General features: G+C 42.7%; 1 protein-coding gene and 1 pseudogene across 1 annotated transcript in view; both read right to left on the minus strand.

The window, feature by feature from the left end:
• Nek5 (NIMA related kinase 5) overlaps positions 1 to 19,927 on the minus strand; it is a 54,783-nt gene that overhangs the window by 26,555 nt on the left and 8,301 nt on the right. The window contains 7 exon segments of the mRNA XM_059245000.1: positions 3,749 to 3,831; positions 3,907 to 4,107; positions 5,703 to 5,757; positions 9,940 to 10,026; positions 12,133 to 12,203; positions 12,280 to 12,363; positions 17,769 to 17,866. Of these exon segments, the coding sequence (XP_059100983.1) occupies positions 3,749 to 3,831; positions 3,907 to 4,107; positions 5,703 to 5,757; positions 9,940 to 10,026; positions 12,133 to 12,203; positions 12,280 to 12,363; positions 17,769 to 17,866 (679 nt within the window).
• On the minus strand, positions 1,418 to 1,515 carry LOC131894800 (small nucleolar RNA U13; annotated as a pseudogene).

Here is a 19,927-nt window from a genome sequence, read left to right on the forward strand (position 1 = left end):
TACTTTGGTAGGAAGGAGGAATTAATGGTAACTTGTACTGAAACAATTACTCATAATAATGACAAAGTAGTTAAACATAGTTACAGGAGCAGGTCACACCTATATGCTGCTTAGCTTTTTATCAACTTGACACAAACTGGGTCATCTGGAAAAAGGGAACCTTGGTTGAGAAAAATGCCTCCATCAGAATGGCCTGTGGGAACGCCTGTTGGGGCATTTTCTTGACTGATGATTGATGTGGGCCATTCCTGGACAGATGGTCCTGGAATGTGTCAGAAAGCAGGCTGAGCAAGCCATGGGGAGCAAGCCAGTAAGCAGCACCCCTCCATGTTCTTTGCTTCAGCTCCTGCCTGCAGGGTCCTGCCCTGACTGCTCTCAGTGACGGACTGTGACAGGGACATGGAAGCCAAATAAACTCTTTCCTCCCCAAGTTGCTTTTGGACATGGTGTTTATAAGAGCCATAGAAACGCTCTTCCTGACTCCCTGCTGTTTGAAAAGTAAGCATGTTTTCTAATATGTTTGCCTTGGCCTTCATTAAAATTTAGTCTTTTTCCCTTATATTACAAATGTAGACAATGGGCTTTTTCCACCTCCTTAAGCATTCTCAATCTAGATGGTTACAATGTCAAAATAAACACAACAAAGAAGCTTATCGTTTCTCTTTATGACCTGCTTCATTTTCAGTTTCTTGTGTGCATTTCCCTGTCATAGACTCCTTTGAGAGAGTTTCCACTCTCTGGGAGTCCAGCATGTGGCTACAGCCAGATCATGCTGCTTGTACTTTCTCTTCCATAATATTCACCCCCATATACACACTGAGCACCCCAGACCTTCAGCGGATTCTTGACACCCTTATTGATTTGTTCTCCTTACTTATTACCCCCATAAAACACCACCTGCATTCTCTGAGTTACATCTAGGTTCTCACACTATTTTTTTTTTTGTTATGTCTAAGATCCAAGCTTCAGCTCCAATGGACTTTGTAAGGTAAGTCTTAATGGGCAATCCACTTTTTCTGTTACAGAATAGACATCAGCTCATGAGTGTACAATAACTTATGATCTATCTATGAATATTCTACTCTTTCTTCCTCCTGACCTCCATCACTTCAGGTCAATAAAAAGTAAGCTTTGATTTAGCCACTTCAAGCATCTCTACTAGCATGTCCTGTTTTGTGAAGGTTTCCTGACTAATCAGAAGAAAGGAGCTGAGTTTCCAGGTCACTTCACAGATAGATACATAACTTCTTGGGGACACCCACTTCTACCCATGTGACTAGATGATTTCTAGCCTGTTGATACACTTATATTTTCTAACTACCCATATTCTTCATAGTTATTGGAATTTCTCCCATGAATAGTAGCAATATGTCAAAACCCATTGTATGATACACACATAATAAATGCTCTTTTTTAACATCACACAGTTAGTGTGCTGGAATTGCAACAAAGCTTCAGACCATCACATTTCACAGTGGTGTGGAACCCAGTCACACTTATGAATCAAATAAGGATATAGATACTCCTCTTTCTGTTTCAATGCTAAAGATTGAACCAAGGTATCATCCATGCTTGTCAAGTGCTACACTACTGAGCAACACCACTAACCCCAAGGAATTGGGCTTTGGACTTTTTTTGGACAGGGTAGGACAAGATAACTTTGGGCTTTTCTTTTTCAGAGTCAGATATAGCTTAGGTAGGTCTAGCACTTGTGATCTTTTTGCCTCAGTTTCCCAAGTACTGGGACCACAGGTGTGATGATGTGCTGTGGGATGTATGGCAAATGTGTTGCTAATTAATCAATAAAACACTGATTGGCCGTTGGCTAGGCAGGAAGTGTAGGCGGGGCAAGGAGGAGAATAAAGCTGGGAAGTGGAAGGCTGAGTCAGAGAGACACTGCCAGCCGCCACGATGAGAAACAGCTTGTGAAGATGCCGGTAAGCCACGAGCCATGTGGCAAGGTATAGATTAAAGGAAATGGATTAATTTAAGCTGTAAGAACAGTTAAAAAGAAGCCTGCCACGGCCATACAGTTTGAAAGCAACATAAGTCTCTGTGTTTACTTGGTCGGGTCTGAGAGGCTGTGGGACTGGCAGGTGAGAGAGATTTGCCCTGACTGTGGGCCAGGCAGGAAAACTTGAGCTACAAATGGCGTCCAACGTGGTGGCAAGAGTTTCCACCTAAAAACTGAGAAAAAAAAGATTCTAAAACGGAGCTAAAAACAGTTCCTAATTGTCTCTCTCAAATGAGCGGCAGCTGCCAGTTTGAGCTACTTGTGGGTTCCTAGCTTGCGTGCTCAACCTGCAGTATGGCGGGAATCAGGCCTCTGCAAGTGGCACATTAAGCTGTGTGGTGGATTTAGCCTTTGCTAGTACAAAATAAAAAAAGAGGTTTTTGGGCTACACGCTGCTTGGATAAAAACATAGACCCACGATTGCTCCCAGAGCTGATGGTAAAGTACCATGGCCATGTGGGGAAGCTGAAGTGGGTGGAGCCAGCAGCCACAGCTGCTGCAGCTTAAAGCAATAGATTCACAATAAGACAGATTCAGATGTAATAGTTTACAATGTGTGTAAAAGATACGTAGGCTTGAAAAAGACAAAAAAGGTGATATATACAGTTATAGAAAAAAATACATAGTTTTAAAAAATAAAGTCTTTAAAGAGACAGTAAAATTAATATAAAAAATAAGCCATGTGAAGATGACTATTACACAGAGAATCTGGATTGTGTTGCTTTGGGATTTTTAACTGCAGAAAAACATTTGATTGTAAAAGCTGTTGAGTTATGGCAAAATGTATATTTTAGAGATACCTTGACTTTAAAATTTGGATATAAGGATATGTTGCTTTGGAAAGGAGACTCTGCTTTTGTTCCCACAGAAAGCCAGAGGCTATGGATTTGTTCAAGATTAAGATACATCAGGTTTGACCAGCCAAGACCCCCTGAAGGTCTCCAATGACACCATGGCCCAGATGATCCAACATCCAGAATGGTTTCAAGGCATCTGGCTCAGACGATACAGCCTCATGGACTATTCCATAATTCTAAAATTTTCTTTGTTTCCCCATAAGATACAGCGCCCCCTTCCAGCAGGAAGTAGTAAGAGAAGCTACGCCCAAATTCCCAAATTATATGTAATTTTACTTTGTTAAGGTTAAAACCTTCCTTTTTGAAAAAAAAAAAAAAAGGGGGGGGGGAAGTGCTGTGGGATGTATGGCAAATGTGTTGCTAATTAATCAATAAAACACTGATTGGCCGTTGGCTAGGCAGGAAGTGTAGGCGGGGCAAGGAGGAGAATAAAGCTGGGAAGTGGAAGGCTGAGTCAGAGAGACACTGCCAGCCGCCACAATGAGAAACAGCTTGTGAAGATGCCGGTAAGCCACGAGCCATGTGGCAAGGTATAGATTAAAGGAAATGGATTAATTTAAGCTATAAGAACAGTTAGCAAGAAGCCTGCCACGGCCATACAGTTTGAAAGCAACATAAGTCTCTGTGTTTACTTGGTCGGGTCTGAGAGGCTGTGGGACTGGCAGGTGAGAGAGATTTGCCCTGACTGTGGGCCAGGCAGGAAAACTTGAGCTACAATGATGCCCTGCTAAGAATTGAATTTGGGGTGTATTATTTCATTTTTCTGATGCTGGGATAGAACTTGGGGTCTTGTGCAAGCTAGATAAGTAGTGTTCCAACAAGCTACACTCCCAGCTACCACAGATGCTCTTTGGTTACATGGTCACATGATCCTTACCATGGACTACCTCCCCAGTGAGTTGTAAAATGGATAGCGGCATTCTGCACATGAGCATGGGACTGAATTCTTCTTGAATGGACCTGAAATCAAATATATGTGTCAATGACTTAGCATCCAAAATCTCCACCAAAATCTAGAGTCACCCCCAAACCTACCTCAGGATACATGTATCGGGCAATAAGAGTTTCTAAAAAAGGCCTTCTCAAAAGAGAATTAATAGATGGTCGATCCTGAGGAGACACTTTAAAGAGCTGAGGTATCAAGGACTGTAGGTCAAGAGAAAAGTGGGATGATATAGGAGCAACACGTGCTTGACAAATCTTCAGAACCAGATGGTGTAAGTTGTTACTCTCAAACTGAAAGGACAAGGATAATTATACCACATTAGAGACAAGCTGAGTACTGGTAATTAAAGTAAGAAATACACCAAGAAACAAAAGCTGGCCAGGTGGTGGCACATACCTTTAACCCCAGCACTTGGGAGGCAGAGACAGGCGGATCTCTGAGTTCAAGGCCAGTCAGGACTGTTATATAGAGAAACCTTGTCTTGGAAAGCCAAAACAAACCAACAAAAAAACAAAAGCTGTCTATTATCTGTCTATCTATCTATTTATCTATCTATCTATTATCTACCTACCTACATATCTTCTATCTACCTATCTACCTACCTTCTGTCTATCTGTTTGTCTGTCTGTGTGTCTGTCTGTCTATTATTGTTTGTGGCATTGGCAGAGGGCCTTGAGCATGCCAGGCACTTGCTCTACCCTTGAGCTGCATCCCCAGCCTATGAATATTTCTAAGCTCCTGTCGGAAGCACTGTGCTCTGCCTCATCTTGTCATCACCTATCTGTCATAGTAGAAACTTAGGCAGTTATTCCAAGAGATGCTGTGCTACTTAAAACAAGATTTAAACTTTTAGTACTTTCATTTTGCTTTTGTTTTTGGTGCTACTTATTGAATGGATACGTGATCTACCTATGAACTACACCCCTACTCCCTAATTTTAATACTAGCTTAAAAAGTTTCCTTTATTTTTAATTTTTTTGTTACCAAAATACCATTTACTTACGCTTAAAAACTGAGAGGAATAGGAAGTTATAAATAGGAAAATATGTATAATTTCGCAACTCAGAGGTATAATTCTGTATAATCTTTTCAAGAATGTTTATTTTATAAAGGTAGTCATGCTGACAGGACATTTTACTTTTGCTTTTTGAAATACTATAACATAAATATTTACTCATAAACTCATCCACAATGAAGTCTTCCGTTGTATGAAAGAAGTATTTATTTATACATAATAATGTTGAACATGATGGTGGGGCAATGGAGTGCAGGTTTTGTTTAGATACCAACTGTGAGAACTTTCACATTAACAACAACAGTAATAATGAAGACAGCTGTGTAGACAAGAGTTGGCAAGCGAGTTGTCCTTGGGAAGTCCTGCCTACAGTATTGGCCTTGGTCTGAAGTCTCTGGGACCCGAGATTTGTAGAGAAATTCCACTCCTGCCTAAATGTTAAGAGTGGCTCTCTTTATCCAAGACATTTATGCAAATAATATGGTTTGTTTTGAACATATGGTTTGCTTCTGGGAGCCTTGGAAGTTTTGTGCATGCCAGGCAATGGTGCCTGTGTGTCCAACTTCCAATAAAGCATGGAGACAAGGTAGCTATGTAGACCAGGCTGGCCTCTCAGTCCTCCTGCCTCCACCTCCTGGGTTTATTTTGTTGTTGGCTTTGGCTTTTTAAAGATGAGTTCTCTCTCTGTTGCTCATGCTCATCTTGAATCCCTGAGTTGACAGGACCACAGGCACATGCTACCATGCCTGGCTATCCATGTACTTTTTAAACAATATAATAAAACCAAACATTAGTCTTTTTCTCTCAGAAGTTAATTTCCAATACATGCATTCAGTAATTCAAGATTCACATGATGATCAACATACTTACAGGATGCTTGAGTGTGCAGAGCTCATATAAGACACATCCGAGAGACCAAATATCCCTGGAGAAGAGAAGGGTTTACATGGCCAGAAAACGGCAACAATTATTGGTAGATGTTTTTGCCTCTTACATTGTTTTGTGTTGGGATAGCTTCATGTTACTAGGATGGTATGTTTTCATAAGTGCCTTCAGATATATTATCAATTCTAAGATAAAAATTAAAATAAGAATCATTTGAAGTTCTTCAGAATCCTGGCAGACAACAGGTAAGCACACGTTACTACAATATGATAGGTGAATATTTACTCCATGTACCCAAAGACAATGTGTGTACAATTGGGGACACATTAAAGGAGCAAGGCAAGACTGCAGAACGCACTGGTTTTGATTGAAAAGCTGGAAAATGCTGTGGGATGTTCTGTATGGCAAATGTGTTGCTAATTATTCAATAAATAAAACACTGATTGGCCATTGGCTAGGCAGGAAGTGTAGGCGGGACAAGGAGGAGAATAAAGCTAGGAAGTGGAAGGCTGACTCAGAGAGACACTGCCAACCTCCACGATGAGAAACAGCATGTGAAGATGCCGGTAAGCCACGAGCCATGTGGCAAGGTATAGATTAATGGAAATGGATTAATTAAAGCTGTAAGAACAGTTAGCAAGAAGCCTGCCATGGCCATACAGTTTGTAAGCAATATAAGTCTCTGTGTTTACTTGGTCGGGTCTGAGGCTGTGGGACTGGCAGGTGATAGAGATTTGTCCTGACTGTGGGCCAGGCAGGAAAACTCTAGCTACAGGAAAATGGTTGGTTGAGGAAGATAAATTCTACTCAAAGCTCTTGACAGAGAAAAAGTTACAGTACGTGACAGCATAGTCTCAATGAACATTTGAAAAACATGCTTGCAATATAGGATTGAATTTTGCTCTTTCCACACTTATTTAAAAAAATATTTAGTGTGGTATTAAGGATTAAACCCAGGGCTTTGAGCATAAGGCAAGCACTCTCCCACCCATCCACCCCCCAAATCTCTGTTAGTAACTATAAGTATATGCTTGGTTTGAGTCATTTCCAAGAATAAAAAGGATAATTAAATCCAAAGGGCAAGAGAAAGTCTGAGATGTCAAGGAGGCTGTCAACGAGCCCTACCAAGGGCCCAGTAGAGAAAAGTAGAGTGGGGCGGAAGTGTGGCTCAGTGGCAGACCACGCCACAATACAGGCAGGAGGGAACCACTTTTCTGAGGCATGATGCAGATGGTAAGGTCAGCTGGAATCACTGTTGCTGTCAGTGATAAGTTCAGAAGTACCTCGTCTAAGTGCACTCTCCGGTAAATAAGCAAAAACACTGAGGGATGGGGCAGCTACTAGACTCGCCCTCAGTCCTGGCTTCCTTGAGCAAAAGGATTTTCAGTCCAACAGTCAGCGAGTCCACCCTTGTTCCGGCACCAGCCATCTCATACACCCCACAAATGGCCTGAGAAGACCTCACAACAATCTTGCCGAGGTTCCTAAAGACACGGTCTGGGCTATTGAAATAGTTTATGCTAAGTTGTTTTGCTTTATGTCAAAGCACTAATGAACTCTAAATAATCCCACTGGAGAGATACTGGACAGGCAACTTGTGCTTAGTGCACACACGCCTTCTCCAGCTACGTAAGCAGGCTGGTCAAATTCTGATCTAGTCAGCGGACAGCCATCTCCTGGGCTGCCTCCTGGGTACCGCAACATCACAATAAGAGGCTTTTCCTGTTTACTTTTGTCCTCACTTTTATTAGTTTGTATTAATGTTAATAATATTTATTATATGAATTTATTATTATATGAATTTAATCATATTCACACATGCTCATTCCTCCCAGATCCACTGCTGGGCGAAGAGTCAGTTTCCTTTTAGGTGTGACACCCCCCCCACCCCCTGTAGGCCACCCTCAAGTGAGGTCACCGGTCCAGGACTATATGGAAAGCACAAACTGGGTTCTGGCCTACTTTCCGTAGCACACGCTGAACCGGTAACAGGATGAAAGCTGCAGCAGAGACACTGTAGTGGGAGGGACAGGAGACGCCGCAGGGACAACTGGGCAGTCGGTGGTCGCCCAGCCGAACTGGAGAAGCACAAAGCAGCCAAGTGCTGGGCAACTGGACAGGTCAACAGAGTGGCCAGGGCACAGGGGCTGAGGGGTGTGGCAGTGGACATAGAGATGGCAGAGAACTCAGGCTGAAGAAGGGTATAAGGAGCAGGAGAATAAAAATCAAAGATTCTGGTTGCTGCACGAGATCTGGAGAGCCATCAAGCCTTTGGGGGCAAAGGTCCCAGAGATGCCATGCTCCTGTAAGAACTGTGACAATGACTGCTATCAAGGACTGAATAATCTCACTACCTAAGCCTGCCTGAGAGCTGCAATGCCAGCTGCCGCCAGGGGCTGGGGACCTCAACTCAGGCCAACACAAGAGCTGAAACGCTCGTAGAGATAAGAGATCTGTCCTAGTCAGGGTTACTATCGCTGTGATGAGACACCATAACCGAAACCAACTCGGGGAGGAAACGGTCCTTTGGCTTCCACATCATAGTCCATCACTGAAGGAAGTCAGGACAGGAACTCAAGCAGGGCAGGAACCTGGAGGCGGGAGCTGATGCAGAGGCCTTGGAGGGGAGCTGCTTACTGACTTGCTCCTCATGGCTTGCTCAGTCTGCTTTCTTACAGAATCCAGGACCACCAGCCCAGGGATGGCACCACCCACCATGGGCTGGGTCCTCCCTCTTCAGTCACTAGGACCCAACACCCATGGCCTGCAGAGGCACTGTGACACTAGAGAGAACCATCTGGTGCTGTGCCCACCTGCTTGCTGCTGGGGCATGCCTGTGATCCCTGCACTCAGGCAGTAGAGGCAGGAAGATCAGAAGTTCAAGGTCTTCCTTGGCTGCATGGCAAGTTCAAGACCAGCCCAGGATATATACTCTGTCCCAGACAACAACCAAAGACCACAAAATAATGCTGTTGACCCAGGGCTCTTTGCCTGGCAGAGCAAAGTTCTGCTTTCAACCACCTACCTTCTATCTAACACTACCTACCTGTGTTATAACTGAGGCCAAATCCCCTGGGGCCAGGAAATGTCTCAAATAAATAAGTAAACAAACCAACAAATAGCTAGGGAGGTATTTTAGTTGGTAAAGTGCCCAAAGCACCAGCGTGAGGACCTGAGTTTGGGCCCCCAGAACCTGTATAAAAGCTTCATACGTTACTGTGTGTCTATAACCCCAGCGCCGGACAGAGACAGCCAGATCTCTGGAGCTCGCTATCCAGCCAGCCCAGCCAATTGGTAATTCCCATCCATGTTCAGTGAGAGACACTGTCTCAAAACGTAATGGAGAGAGAAATAGAGAAAGGTACCTGATATTTAGACCTCTGGTCTAAATACACACACACACACACACACACACACACGAGGCAGGAAGGGAGAAGGAGAGAGACAAGGGAGGAGATCTTTAAATCACATTTAAGTTAAAATTTTTCTATTCATGTTTTTATTTAAAAAAAAGATTTATTCATTTTGTTTTCTGTCTGAATGATATGTCTGAATGCGTATTTATGTACCACATGTGTGCCTGGTGCCTGGTGCCTGAGGAGATCAGAAGAGGCACTGGATACCCTGGAACTGAAGTTATATATGGTTGTGAGCCATCTTATGGGTGCTGGGACCAGAACCCAGCTCCCCTGAAAGAGCAGCCAGTGCTCTTAACCCCTGAGCCATTGCTCCAGCCCCAGGCTTAAAAGCCTGGTTGCAGGTTGTGACTCTGTGACAGAGCACAAAAGCAAGCCTGATTCAGGCTCCAGCACCAAATAAAAGTACCAAATTAGAGCAAGTAATTAATTAAAGCAAGCCTTTGTTGTTGTTGTTGTTTTTCGAGACAAAGTTTCTCTGTGTAGCCCTGGTCGTCCTGGAACTTGCTCTGTAGACCAGGCTGGACTCTAACTCTGAGATCTGTCTGCCTCTGCCTCCCAAGTGCTGGGACTAAATGTGTGCAGCAGCACCACCTGGCTTCTTTGTATTTTTAAATGAGGAGAAATTGCTTTGTCTTAAGTAAGTCCAAACGCTTCCAGGATATTAGTCACTGGAATTCTCCTTTCACACATGAGGAAAAGGCAAGCGCGCACGTGCCATCAGAAAACAGATTAGACATGAGACTTCTACCCCTCAGTGTCACCCACCAGGTTGGACTGACACTCTCCAACCCAGAGCAACTCACGTTTTGTTGTTGTATGGTCTGTTCTGACAAATCTCTGGGGACAGGTAGTAAGGTGTCCCAGCACACGTTTGAGCAAGTTCCATGGAACTAGGAAATTAGAGTAAATACAAAATAAGTTTCATTAGTAGAGTGAGAGAGGCTGAAGACATGACTATGGAAGGAAAATTGTAAACACGAACAACAAAACTGTATTTGTGCGCATATTGGAAGAAAGCAAGACATTTCGTATGAACAACAGACTAACAAAGACAGAAGGTTTTTAACCTTACAGTTCAACCCCCAACCATGTGTGATGATGCACTTCTTTAATCCCAACACTTGGAAGGCAGAGGCAGGCACATCTCTGTAAGTTGGAAGCCAGACCTGTCTATATAGTGAGTTCCAGGACAGCCAGAGATACATGGAGAGGTCCTTCTCTCAAAAAGCAAAACAAAAATCAACCCTCAAGTTTATACACACATACATATATAAACACACACATCCATACTTACATGGAAATAAAGAGAAAGACAGAGAGAGAGAGAGAGAGAGAGAGAGAGAGAGAGAGAGAGAGAGAGAGAGGGAGAGAGAGAGAACAAGAACACAAGAAAGCCAGGCATGGTGGTCCATGAATCTATATTTCTAGTATGGGAACGTGGAGGCAGGCAGATAAGGAGTTCAAGGCCAGCCTCAGCCACATAACAAGTTAAAAGCTAGCCCAGACTACATGAGACCCTATAACACACACAAAGGTACATGTGGGCTAGAAAGGTGATTAAGAGCACTTGTTCTTCCAGAGGACCCAGGTTCAGTTCTCAGCACTCACACTGTGGCACACAACCATCCCCAACTCCAGTTCCAGGGGATCTAATGCACTCTTCTGACTCTCACAAGCACGAGACATGCTTAGGGTGTACATACATACATGCAAGCAAAATGTTAATGCAAATAAAAGAATCTAAAAATATGCTAAAATGTATACACATGTCTAGATTTTTTTTAATTTAAACATACCTTATGGCTAGGTATGTGAATAAGTGTTTGCCCTAAATCATAGCACTGCAAAATAGTAATAAGAATACCAATAATAATAATAGCAGTAGTAGTAGTAGTAATTACATATATATTATGACTTAACTCCATAAGGACATAATTTTTAATTAAAAATCTCTTAGGTATAATAAGATTACTGTTTTTCCAGCTATCAATGTGATACAATTGTGTATTCTAAAATTTGGAAAATACAAAAAGGAATTAGGCTGGGGTGTAGCTCACTGGTAGAGCACTTGCCTACCATGTGAAAGGCCCTGGTTTTAAACCCCAACACCATCAAGAAAAAAAGTCAATGAATAAAAACTTAAGTCACCTGGAGTCTGAGTTTCCCTAAAACCTGGTGTCAAACTGAGATCCTTTTTCTTCCCATCTGCTTCCACAGTATGTTTTTTTAAAAGATTTATTTATTTATTTACTATGTATACAACATTCTGCCACCATGTAAATTTCCACGCCAGAAGAGGGAACCAGATCTCATTACAGATGGTTGTGAGCCACCATGTGGATGCTGGGAATTGAACTCAGGACCTCTGGAAGAACAGTCAGTGCTCTTAACCTCTGAGCCATCTCCCCAGCCCACACAGTATGTTTTGTATAGCTGTCACCATGCTGTTTTTGTAAATCACAATTCCACTTTGCTCACGTCACACAGCAAAATATTTCCTTGTGATACCAAGAAGTCCACAAAACCAAGTGAGGTATTTTTTATAGTATAATATATTCAGGAATATGGTTTAGCTGTTCTTTAGAGCATCTCTACTGCCATTTGATTAGTCACAATTTATCTTGAGAATTTTTCTAGATTTTACTTTCATTGTTTGTGTGTGCGCACACATACATGTACATGTGTGGGAGTGACCACAGAGGCCAGAAAGGAATGCCAGATGCCCTGGAGCTGGAGTTACAGGAGACACCAGAAGTGGGTGCTGGGAGCCAAACTCAGGTTCTCTGAAAGAGGAGCAAGCACTCTTAAGCTCTGACTCATCTCCGGAGCCCCACAGCTTCAGAATTTTAACCACAGACAGTCCCGTGATTCAACATATTCATTCAGTCACCTAAAATTGTGGGGATAATGAAACTTTTATTATCTTAATTCACAATGCCTCAAAGTGAACACTTTGTCGATTTTAAATAGAAAGATAGAATTTTACAAGTACTTACTTATTCAGTGTCCTTGCTGTTCCAAAGTCCCCAAGCTTTGCAACCTTTCCATTCTTGCTAAGAAAGATGTTCTAAAAGTGAAGGAAAATCATGTTCAAAAAGAGAATAGGAGTCACTGTGTCTTAGGTCATCTGTCTGAGCTGTTACCTGAGACTTTATGTCCCTGTGCAGTATCTTCCTGTCGTGAATATGCTTCAGTCCTAGAGAAATCTGCACAAACCAGCCCAGGATCTGCAGAAGGGAACAGAACCAAGCTACTGAACAGTCTGGTGGTCCCTGACACAGCTTCACGGTCACATGAAAAAAAGAGGAAGAATAATAAAAATGGAGCTGGAGGTTATAACATGTTAATTCCATCTTATAGCCCAGAAAAGTGCTTCAGATATCATTAGCATTAAAGTGAAATCCATATGTAGAAAGAAAAGAATATAAGCCAAAAAGAGATGGTGGCCACGTATGGCTATCTATCTATCTATCTATCTATCTATTATCCATTATCTATCTATCTATCTATCTATCTATCTCTATCTATCTATCTATCTATCTATCTATCTATCTATCTATCTATCTATCTAATCCATCCATCCATCTATCTATCTCTTTTTTTGAGACAGGGTCTTATTGTGTAGTCCTGAAAGGCCTGGAATTCCATGTGTAAACCAGGTTGGCCTCTCACTCACAAAAATCTGCCTGCCTCTACCACCATGACCATCTGTGGGTTTTTTGTTTGTTTGTTTTTTGTTGTTGTTGTTGCTGTTGTTTTCTTGTTTAACATGGGGTTTCCCAGGACAAGCACAATGCATGTCTGCTGTCTCTGTGGCCCCTCTCTGTGGCCCCTGTTGACACTGGTGCCACTAGGTTTTTTCTTTACAATGGATGGAAGGTACCCAGGACAAACAGAAAGGAAGAAGTAGAAAACAATAGCCCTCTGGATAAGTGAGACAGTTGATGAGCTTGAACTGTTTAGGAGGTCCCCAAGCAGTGGGACCAGGACCTGTCCTTGGTGCATGAGCTGGCTTTTTGGAACCTAGGGCCTATGCTGAGACACTTTGCTCAACCTTGGTGCAGGGAGGAGGGGACTGGACCTACCTCAACTGAATCTACCAGGCTGGGCTGACTCCCCAGGGGAAACCTTGCCTTGGAGGAGGTGGGAATGGGGGGTGAATTGGGGGGAGGGAAGATGGGTGTGGGAGGAGGGAGGACAGGGGAATCTGTGACTTTTATGTAAAATTAAATTAATTATAAAATAAAAATATTTATTAAAAAAAAGAAATTGTACAAGAGCCAGGCGGCGGTGGTGCACTCAGGAGGCAGAGCCAGGCGGATCTCTCTGAGTTTGAGGCCAGCCTGGTCTACAGAGCAAGATCCAGGACAGGCACCAAAACTACACAGAGAAACCCTGTCTCAAAAAACCAAAAAAAAAAAAAAAAAAAAAAAAGAAATTGTACAAGAATGCCTATTTATATGTCTAATAGAAAACTAACAACTATTTAACTTTTAGAGGTCACCTTGGAGTTGGGGTGCAGCTGAGCTGGTAGAATACTGCCTTCTATATACCAGACTGTACTCTTCCCTAGCACTGAAAAAAAATAGGAGGAAAAAAGGGCTCCTTTTCTTTTTGTGGTTCTGAATTCTAGTTTATTTCTTAGTCATAAGTATTGTATTCATTTATTTGTTTATTCATTACTTATTTTTCTGACACAGGATGCTTTCATATAGCCCTAGCTACCCTTATACTCACTGCTGTAGCACAGGCTAGCCTCGAACTTATGGCAGTCTTCCTGCCTCAGCCTCCTGATACTGGGATTTCAGGCCTTTGCCACCAGATCCAGCTCAATGTTGTGTTTTATATCAGAAGGCAGGGAGCCACTTTAATAAAATGTGTTCTACACTTACAGAAATTCATTTAAAGTACTCTAAAACTCACAGGTTCTTTGTCTGCCAAATGATATAGTAAGGAGAAAATAATATAAGATGGCCCATATTCTAGGTATCAGGATTCAGTTGACATCTTGGAATTTCCCCAACCAAAGAAAATGTAATCAAAATTTTGTCACAAAAAACATTTTTATAAAATATAGCAAAATAATCCCTAGATAAGAAAGAAGTTTCTGTAAATATAGACTTAACATATAGTACAGAAATAGGAAGAATGCTTGATTAAACTTACAGAAGTTAAAGATACTGATTCTTTAATCATGCATATATTCAAAGTCTTCAATTTTCTAGGAAGATATCACACAGCTCTCTCAAATTGTACTACACAGTTATAGTAATAAAAACAGCCTGGAATTGGCATAAAAACAGACACATTGATCAATGAAATAGAATTGAAAATCCAGACATATGTCCACACACCTGTAGACACCTAATTTTCTTATAAAGAAGCCAGAAACACACACTGAAAAAAGGCAGTATCATCCCAGCACTTGAGAGGCAGAGGCAGGTAGATCTCTGTGAGTTTGAGGCCAGCCTGGTCTACAGAGTGAGTTCCAGGACAGGCTCCAAATCTACAGAGAGAAACCCTGTCTCAAAAAACCAAAAAAAAAAAAAAAAAAGGCAGTATCATCAACAAATGGTGCTGTTGGACGGCTACATGTAGAGGAATGTACATGGATCCATACTTACCACCCTGCACAAAACTTAACTCCAAATGGATCAAAGACCTCAACGTAAGGCCAGACACCCTGAATCTGATAGAGGCAAAAGTGGGGAGTAAGCTTGAACTCATTGGCACAGGAAAGGGCTGTCTGAATAGAACACTGATAGCACAGTCACTAAGATCAACAATTAATAAATAGAACCTCGGGAAACTGGAAAGCTTCTGCATGGCAAAGGACACCTTCATTTGGGCAAAGTGGCAGCCTACAGAATGGGAAATGATTGTTTACAAACTTCACATCCAACAGAGAGCTACTATCCAAAATATATAAAGAACTAAAAAAAAAAACCCTGGATATCAAGAAAACAAGTAAATCAATTAAAACATAGGGTACTGATCTAAACAGAGAATTCTCAAAAGAGGAAACTCAAATGGCTGAGAAGCACTAAAGGAAATGTTCAACATCCTTAGTCATCAAGGAAATGGAAATCAAACCTACTTTGAGACTTCATTTCAGACTTCTAAGAATGTCTAAGGTCAATAAAACAAATAACGTGGTGGTGAGGATGTGTAGTAAGGGGGGCACTCATCCATTGCTGGTGAAAGTGCAAACTTGTCCAAGCACTATGGAAATCAGTGTGGCGGTTCCTCAGGAAGATGTGAATTGACCTACCTCAAGATCCAGCTACCAATTTTGGGCATATAAACAAGGGACTCTACATCCTTCTACAGAGACACTTGCTTAACCATGTTCATTGCTGCTGTGTTCATAATAGCCAGAAAAAAACCCCAGATGTCCATCAGTGGATGAATAGATAAAGAAAATGTGGTACATTTATGTATGGATATTAACTGTTGGTCATTGATAAGCAAGCTCCAGTCCTTATAACCACACAGGTTAAGCACAGAGTAAGAGACTAGAGGGGAGAAATGTATCTCTAGGAAGGGAAAATGGAATAGATAGCTATGGATGGATGGGGTGGGGACTGGAATGGGAGGATCAAACAGGTAGGGGAGGTGGGAGGTGGGAAGAGAGGGACTACAGGGAAGGACAGCTAAAACTAAGGGCCATTTGAGGGGTCGTATGGAAGTCTAATACAGAAGAAGCTTCCATATACATACATATATACATATATTTGTATGTGAAAGCAATCTAAATGGAACCACCAAACAATGAGGAAAAGAGCCTTAGCTAGACTTCTCTCACCACCAAATGACGCTTCCAGTACATCTAATTGAGTTGTTTGCCAAAGAAGTCCCATGGGAACACCAAAACAACCCAGGATATTGCCAAGGCTATTGGTTGTTATCCACAAACTGATTGCAGAAGACAACATCTATACAACTCATTGTACATGGAGATGCTGAGCTGGTGCCTACCGAGAAAGAGCCTTCCCTCCCGTGGACTAGTGTTCATGATACTGGAAGGAACTCTGCATGCTATCAGAGGAGAAAGGTAAACACCAATCAGGTGACAAAGCCTTCTATCTACAATGGTGACCCGCCTGCAAGACACACTGGCGCAGTAGTGGTACAGAGCTTGTGGGAGTAACCACCCACTCTCTGATTGGATCTAAGGCCCACTCTGAGAGATGGAATCCATCCCCAACACTGCTTGGGTAGCCAGGTACCTAACACTAAATAGGGCAGGGACCAGGAGAAAACCAACTGCCACTCTGCTAAAGGAATATAGTAATATAGTAATAAAATGACTCTCAACAACATTCTGCTACACTCATAGACCAGTTCCTGCCTCAGCCATCATCAGAGATGCTTCCTTCTGCAGCAGAAGGGAATAAATACAGAGCTCCAGATCTAGACAATGTGCAGAGAGTAGGAGACCTTGAAACTCTCAGTCCTAAACAGGATGTCTCTATCACATCCCTCTCCTCAGGACTCAGGGAGCTCTGCAGAAGAGGAGGCAGACAGACTGTAAGAGCCGGAGGGGATGGAGGGCACCAAGGGAACAAGGCCTTCTGAACACAGCAGGACCCATGCACATACGAACTCTCAGAGACTGAGGCAGCATGCACCAGGCCTGCACGGATCTGCACCAGATGGGGTCCCAGTGCTGAGAGGAGAAGTGGACACATGTCCCCATCCCTCACCCCGAAGCTGTCTCCAATTGATAACCACTTGCAAATGAAAAATTAGTTTTCTCCAATGGAGTCTCACTGGTTATACAAACCATTTTTAAGGGCAGGCCCCATGCCCAGCAGTAGATGGTCAACACAAAATGAACTCAATGGTGTTTTTTGGACGTCCTTTGTCTCTTTTTTTTTTTTAAAACTTATAGGTCCTTTGCTATATTTTTGGTTATAAGCGTACCCTTTAATGGCTGAGCCATCTCCCCAGCCCAATTCTGACAATCTTAAAAGTTATATTATTACTTATTTGTGAGAAGAGGGAGGAGCACATGCCAAGGTGAGTGTATGGAACTCAGAGGACAATCGGCAGGAACTGGTTCTCCCCTTCTTTCATACGAGTTCCGAGGACTGAACTCAGGTCATCAGGCTTGATGACAAGTGCCTCTACCCACTGAGCCACCTTTCTGGCCCCACATGGTATTTAATTTTTTATTTTAGATTTATTTATTTCACTTTATGTGTATGAGTGTTTTGTCTGCATGTATGTGAGTATGTATACCATATGCATACCTGGTACCTGTTGAGGTCTGTGGATTACCTAGAGCTAAAGTTACAGATGGTCGTGAGCCACCATGTGAATACTGGAAATTGAACCTAGGTCCTCTGTAAGAATAAAAAATGTCCTGACACCCTGAGCCATGTCTCTGGCCCCATCTTCACGATTGTTTTAGACACGAAGTTCATCCTGCATGACATACGTAGACAAGAGCTATTTCCTCCAAAAAAATCATTCTCAAAACCAAATTCTATTTCAATTCAACTATCAAGAATGTTAATCTACGATTTTATGATTCAAATTTCCCTACCAGAAACGTGCTTTGCATAGCCTAGGATGTAGTTAGACCATTATAAAGGTAACACCCCACGAACAGTAGAAGTAGATTTACCTGGTCTTCACTGAATAACTCTCCCCTCTGCCTCTGGATTCTTTGCATGAGATCCCCTCCATCACAATACTCCATTACAATAAACAGCCTGCTGTTCTCTGCAAGAAAACAACATCCTTTGGGGCAGAGAGCTTTTAGATACCATTTTCCTTTCAAAATCTAGAATGTGAAGACTACACCAGGAAAACGTAGTGCGAGAGAGTGGGTGTGGCCAGAGGATGGACTGGGTTCTCATCCCACTACACCACCTGCATTTCTTGTGTTTGTTTGTTTGTTTGGCCTCGTTGATAAAGGGTTAATTCCGTGTAGTCCAGGGAGTTAACATCAGTTGTCTGCCTGACAGAGTCTAGACTCTCCTAGGAGACAAATGTCTGGGCATTTCTGTGAGAGTTTCTGGATTGGGTTAATGAAGGAGAGACCTGCCCTCAATGTAGAAGGCACCATCCCCAAGGTGTGGAGCCCTTAACAGAGTAAAGAGGAAGGAGTGAGCACGTGAACACGGAATAACTGTTTGAAGTCATCAGCCTGGGAGTTGGAGACAGAAGGCGTTAGTGATTTCCAGCTCCACCTCCGGCCCTGTGACAGAGCACAGAGTTTCTCTTCTAATAGAGAGTGGCCCCCCACTCATTAACAGCCTGCGAGAAAGTGGAAACAGACATTAGGCCATGGCTCTTGCAGTGAGTGATGGGCTGTTGTAGGGCCAGCAAAGCCTGTATGTACAGGGTCTCACAGTCAGGTGCCTTCAGGCTCTGAGGCTCTTGGCTAAGCCCTTGTTTTAAGGACCAGCAAGCTGCCAAGCAATGTACAGGGGCAAAGGAGGTCATTTACACTGTGAAGTGCCCTTAGCTGTGTAACTGTATCCTGCTGTGGGATGTTCTGTATGTCAAGTGTGTTGCTAATTAGTCAATAAATAAAACACTGATTGGCCATTGGCTAGGCAGGAAGTGTAGGCGAGACAAGGAGGAGAATAAAGCTGGGAAGTGGAAGGCTGAGTCAGAGAGACACTGCCAGCCGCCACGATGAGAAACAGCATGTGAAGATGCCGGTAAGCCACGAGCCACGTGGCAAGGTATAGATTAATAGAAATGGATTAATTTAAGCTGTAAGAACAGTTAGAAAGAAGCCTGCCATGGCCATACAGTTTGTAAGCAATATGTCTCTGTGTTTACTTGGTTGGGTCTGAGCAGCTGTGGGACTGGCAGGTGAGAGAGATATTTGTCCTGACTGTGGGCCAGGCAGGAAAACTATAGCTACAGTATCCATTGCAAGTGTCTTCAGAAATCCACCCTACATAGAATAAATGTATATATACTCCAGTCTATTAAAACAGCCCAGTCCATTCACTCTTTCAGCATCTGTGTATTGAGCATCTACTATCTGCCACATGTAGAGGACCAAAGTGTATATAAAAGTCCCTAAACTCATTAATGTTTACATTTGTGTGTGTGTGTGTGTGTGTGTGTGTGTGTGTGTGTGTGTGTGTGTTGCTAGGGATCAAACTCAGAACCTCATCCACGCTATACAATTGTTCTACCACTGAGCTACATTCTCAACCCCAAAGTTTCCTACCTGAAGAAAAAAAAATTAAACAAATTTGTACTAATGTATATTCACAGATCATCACACACATTAGTAGAAAAGTGCCCTGGGGGAATCACTGAAGGGACAGTGGCTTGAGGAAGTCTGAGGGGGAGAAGAATTCAGGTAGACAAAGGATCTCAACAATTACTGACAAGCTGAAGAAGAGAAAGATGAGAACAGTAGATAGAAATGCGGGGCACTTTATTCCCTACATGGCTTTCATTTTTACTCAGAGTTCAGGGTGTAGCTCAGAGGTAGAGCATGCACACTTGCTCAGTCCAGCTACGTGCCCTGCCCGTGAAAAGCCTCACCAGAGCCCCGAGAGTTCCTCTGAAGATCACTCATTGAAAAGGGTCATACAAACTGCTTTTAACTTAACTAATATCATACGGGTTGTAAGATAGAGAGTCACTATTGTACGACTGGTTAGCCAGGAACTCACTTTGGAGACCAGGCTGGCCTTGAACTTACAATAGTCCTTTGGCCTCTGCTCCTCCAGTGCTGGGATTACAGGACTATGAGACCATGCCTGGCCTCATAACTTCCTTAAACGCTGTGATTTCTGAACAGCAGAGAGC

The sequence above is a fragment of the Peromyscus eremicus genome, chromosome 17 (assembly GCF_949786415.1).
Source record: "Peromyscus eremicus chromosome 17, PerEre_H2_v1, whole genome shotgun sequence".
Classification (NCBI taxonomy): Eukaryota; Metazoa; Chordata; class Mammalia; order Rodentia; family Cricetidae; genus Peromyscus; species Peromyscus eremicus.